This window comes from Penaeus monodon, chromosome 11 (genome assembly GCF_015228065.2).
Source record: "Penaeus monodon isolate SGIC_2016 chromosome 11, NSTDA_Pmon_1, whole genome shotgun sequence".
Classification (NCBI taxonomy): domain Eukaryota; kingdom Metazoa; phylum Arthropoda; class Malacostraca; order Decapoda; family Penaeidae; genus Penaeus; species Penaeus monodon.
Genome location: NC_051396.1, coordinates 9,234,684 through 9,239,683, shown reverse-complemented (window position 1 = coordinate 9,239,683; position 5,000 = coordinate 9,234,684). Strand labels below are relative to the sequence as shown.

The 5,000-nt window shown below is 38.7% G+C and overlaps 1 protein-coding gene across 1 annotated transcript in view; it reads left to right on the top strand.

The window, feature by feature from the left end:
- The window catches only part of LOC119578435 (1,5-anhydro-D-fructose reductase-like), a 13,341-nt gene that overhangs the window by 2,439 nt on the left and 5,902 nt on the right, over positions 1-5,000 (top strand). The window contains exons 2-6 of the mRNA XM_037926019.1: positions 1-227; positions 1,557-1,629; positions 1,831-1,999; positions 2,335-2,451; positions 2,879-2,962. The exon at positions 1-227 is cut by the window's left edge and continues 19 nt beyond it. Coding sequence (XP_037781947.1) covers positions 1-227; positions 1,557-1,629; positions 1,831-1,999; positions 2,335-2,451; positions 2,879-2,962 — 670 coding nt within the window. The remainder of the gene's footprint in view (positions 228-1,556; positions 1,630-1,830; positions 2,000-2,334; positions 2,452-2,878; positions 2,963-5,000) is intronic.

Here is a 5,000-nt window from a genome sequence, read left to right as displayed (position 1 = left end):
TATAAACCTAACTCGTTATCAGACCTCGGCCGAGAGACCATGCAGCCTCACTCTGACTCCCTGTGTTGACATACGCACTGCTGAGTCACCTGCGGCGTCGGATGAGCATTTTGCGTTATTGCATTCGATCCCCGAAATTTCGTATGCTAATTGTATTAAAGTACGTGCTTGTAAATTCGTTTTAAAGATGTGGGGAATATCAAATCCAGCGTATCAAATTTCCCGTTGTAATTTTAAATAGCTTTACATTGTGTTAAAAAAATCGTACGTACCGAAGGTAGCAAGTAACAGATCGGGACCGAGCGGATAAAGGAGACAGACGCACTTTTAATCAGTCGGGTTCGCCCACTGCACAGGAAGGTGTTCTGCCACAAGGTAGGGGTGCTTGGTAGGTTTGTCCACGTCCAGTAGTGCTGTAGAGTTGTACAGATAGAAGTATTAAACAAGTCTTCTTTTAATACTTTAATTTTATACACACACACAATTATATTCATATAACATGTAAAATACACAAAACAAGCACAAATATATATGTTATATATGTATGAAGGGTATTATAGGTATATTTTGTATGTTATATACATATACTTTTCCCACATATATAACACACACACTCACACACACACACACACACACACCACACACACACACACACCACACACAACAATATATATATATATATATACTATATAAAAATTAATAAAATATATATATATTTTATATATATATATACACATTTTATGAATATATATATGTATATTTATGTATGTATATACATATGCATATATATATGACATAACATACATAACACACACACAAAAACACACACACACCCAAAATTTATATATATATATATATATATACATACATATACATAATATGTAAATAATATATATAAAATAAATAAAAATTTTATATATATATATATATATATAACATATAACATACATATATATACACACTACACACACTGCACACACACACACACACACACAAAACACACACCCACACACACACATATATATATATATATATAATATAATATTATACATACATATATATAAATAAATATAAGTACATATACATAAATATATATATACATATACATATATATGTATACATACATATATATATATATATGTATAAACAGATATGTATGTATGTATTTTTTCTTTCTTTTTTTTTTCCTTTTCTTTCTTATAGATACATTAGAAATATGACCCCAAAACCCTGTTCCAATAATACGCTAATCAGTCAATACACGTTTCCTGGAGTTCATTATTAGTTCGCCTCGAGGCAATGACTAGACAAAAGTTGTTGTGAATAAATCTTGGAGACCTTGCCTATTCCTACGTCCTTTCTGTTCTTAACTTTAGCTTCCCATGTATTTCGTTGTTCTTTGATTGTGTGTCTGTTAAGAGTCTATGCAGAGTGTTTATTAGCATATAATCAAGAATGGCGTAATATATGTTTAAGAACTGTCTTTCACCGTTCTTCTTTAGTCCTGTTTTTTAAAAATTGTCTTTCTTATATCGTTCAATCACCTTCTTTTACAGCACAACAATGGAAAAGACAGTCACGCGAGCTGGCGGAGGTCGCATGCCTCTTATCGGGCTGGGATGCTGGCAGGTATGTTGCCATTTACTTTAGGCAGAATAAAATTTAGAATACAACTTATTACATCCACTTACATGACCTCAAAGGAACTCACGCTCTTCCCCTCCCCGCAGTCTCCACCCAGAATACATACTTGTGGTCAAAGAGTCTAAAAGTGATTAACATCTTTAGTATCAGGAGAGACTGACAGCCTCCCCCCTTCCTCCCCTGCAGTCCCCCCCGGAGCAGGGGGACGAGGCGGTGGAGGCGGCGCTGGACGGGTGGCTACCGCCACATCGACACCGCCTACATCTACCTCAACGAGGAGGCCGTCGGCGCCGGCATCCGGAACTGGCTCGAGAAGACAGGCAAGAGCAGGGGCGAGATCTTCGTCGTGACCAAGGTGAGGGAGGCGGCCAAGGGGCAGGGAGTGAGGAGGGTGGAGTTCAGGGGCATGAGGCTGGGTACAGGAAGGGCACTGAGGGGTCGGAGGAATGCACAGCAGTGAATTAGGAAAGTAGAATGATCTGACGCAGTCTGAGGACGAGGCGATAAGTAAGTCGTTAAGCTATTCTCTACCTGATAAATTACCTCTACTAATCTTGATGTTTGTTTTTCACGATGTGAAACTGATTACAGGTGATGCCTGCCGCACTGATAGAGGAACATAAGTTAAAATATATCAATATACCCCAACATTTCCATTTTTAAATACATTATTCCTTTCCCCACACACAGCTGCCCATGATCGGCATGAACGAAGGAGGCGTGGAGAAGTTCCTGAAGAAGTCCCTGGAGAAGTTGCAGCTGGGCTACGTGGACCTCTACCTCGTCCACGGGCCCGTCGGCGTGATTGTAAGGCGCCGTGATTTTCTGGGTCATTTCTCTGGTTTCCCTTTTGGACACTTGTCAGTTCCTCTTTTCGTCTAGGATATATATATATTTAACGTTTCTTTTTATTTTCATTTGGGATTTTTTTCTGGACAATTTGGACTCTTTGGTGACTCCCTTTTGCATTTGGGATTTCTAAGAAAAAAAAAAACAATTATTTCCTTTTCCTTTTTTTAATATTTTTATTTTGATGTTCTATCAATTTCTGTTTTCGTACAGAATCTCTTCGAATACATATCTTTGAATCGATCTGAACTCCTACCAATGCCTATCGTAATTTAGCATCTTAAAAAAAAGAAAACTGACTTCCTCTGAAATCCTATCAATTCCTTAGGCAAAGAGAAAATTTAATATGAAATAAACAAAACAGAACTGAAAATGATCTCTTCAGGGCAAACACGACAACGATATCTTCCCGGTGGTCGATGGGAAGCTGAACGTGGATTTCGGAACAGACCTTATTGCCGTCTGGAAGGTGTGTCCTTCTCCCTCTCGCTTCTGTTGTAGTTTGATTTTTTTATTAATTAAAGTAAGCATGTGATATAATGATACACACACAGACACGCACACACACACACACACACACACACACACACACATATATATATATATATATATATATATATAAATATATACGTATATATATATATATATATACGTATTTATATATTTATGCACATACACATACACACACATATATACGTACACACGTGCACACACACACACACACACACACACACACACACCCACAATATATATATATATATATATATATATATATATATATACATATACATACACATATGTATATACACCCACAAACATGCACGCATGTGTATGTGTGTGTGTATAAGTGTGTTTATATGTATGTATGTATTCATGCAAGTATGCATGTATCTATCTATCTATATATATCTTTGTGAGAGTATGATGAACCAAGCAAATATGATAAAGCAATTATACACTAAATAGTAATTCTCCTTCAAGGAAATGGAGAAGATGAAGACGCTCGGCCTAGCGAAGTCCATCGGCGTCTCCAACTTCTCCATCAAGCAGCTGGGGAAAGATCTGCGCCGTTGCTAAGATTCCTCCGTCCGTGCAGCAGGTGAGGCAGAGGCGGAAACAAGGAGGAAATGCAAGGAAATGGGTGATAAGGTGACAGACGCTACAGGGAATCCGTTTTATTCTTCCAGCTTTTTTTCCCCAGGTTCTGTTACTTGATTTATATGATCGTCTGTTCCCCTAAACAGGTGTTTGTCTCGTTGACTTGTTTTATATATTGGGTGCGTTTGTCTGGAAATGGTGTTTGTTTATTTACGAGAACCGCACATAACCGAGATCCGTTTACACAGTATATTAGTACATATGAGCACGTCATCTAATGTATGCATAGATGTGTACATTACTGTATGTATATCAGATATGTACGTGTAACTATATCGATATATATTTTCTTATATACCAATCCATCTATCCACCAACTTAAAAAAATGAATAAATAAATAAATATAGATAAAGATATGTATATGTATATGCACCAACTTAAAAAATGAATAAATAAAATATGTATATGTATATGTTTTTGTGTTGTGTGTGTTTGGGCAGGGGGTTTCGAGAAGGCGGTTAATCATGCAAATGGTAGTCACGGCAGATCAGAATATGTCTTCGGAAGTTTTGTTCTACTGAACAAACGCGAGATAGCATTCCCTTTTAGAAGGAACCCAGAAAAAAAAAAATTTGGGGCCTTTCTTATTTATTTAATCTGACCACATTTCCCCAAAAAGGCTTGTTGGGATGCCACGGTCCCTGATCATTCCTTTCAGAAAAAAAATATTTATGTTCTGCAGGTTGAGTTGCACGCTCACTTCCAGCACACGACATGCAGGAGTTCTGCAAGAGCCACAACATCGCCATCACCGCCTACGCCCCCCTGGGTTCCCCCGGCCGGCGGGGCGTTCCTACGCTGAGCGGCGGGTGAGTTTTTTGCCCTTTGTCTCGCTTAAAAATGCTGAAAGGTAGTAATGCTTGTATAGAGAGAAGAAAATGAAAGAATTATCTAAAATTTTTTTTTTTTTTTGTTTTTGTTTAATGATAAGCTCTGAAAAGGGGAAAAAAAGCCCAAAAGGGGAACACTTTCTTTGCAACACTCAGCGCCTTATTATCTGGTTATTCATTTTTATTCCGTTTTTTTTTCTCATCTCCTTCAGCTTATACCGACGCTGCTGGAGGACCCGTGGGGCAGGGTGGTGGCGGGAGAGGCACGGCGTGACGACGGCGCAGGTCCTCCTCCGCTTCTGGTCCAGCAGGGCCTCATCGCCATCCCCCAATCCGTCACGCCCTCGCGCATCGCCGCCAACACGACGTGAGTCCAAAGGCCAGGGGGTTTTCAGGCTCACAATAAGCTGGTGTTTGGCTATAAACCGCCGTTTATGCAAATGCGAACGGGGTTTTAATGTAGTAGCTGCAATTCACGCAACATCCACATATGACGTTTATCCCCCAAACATATTTAT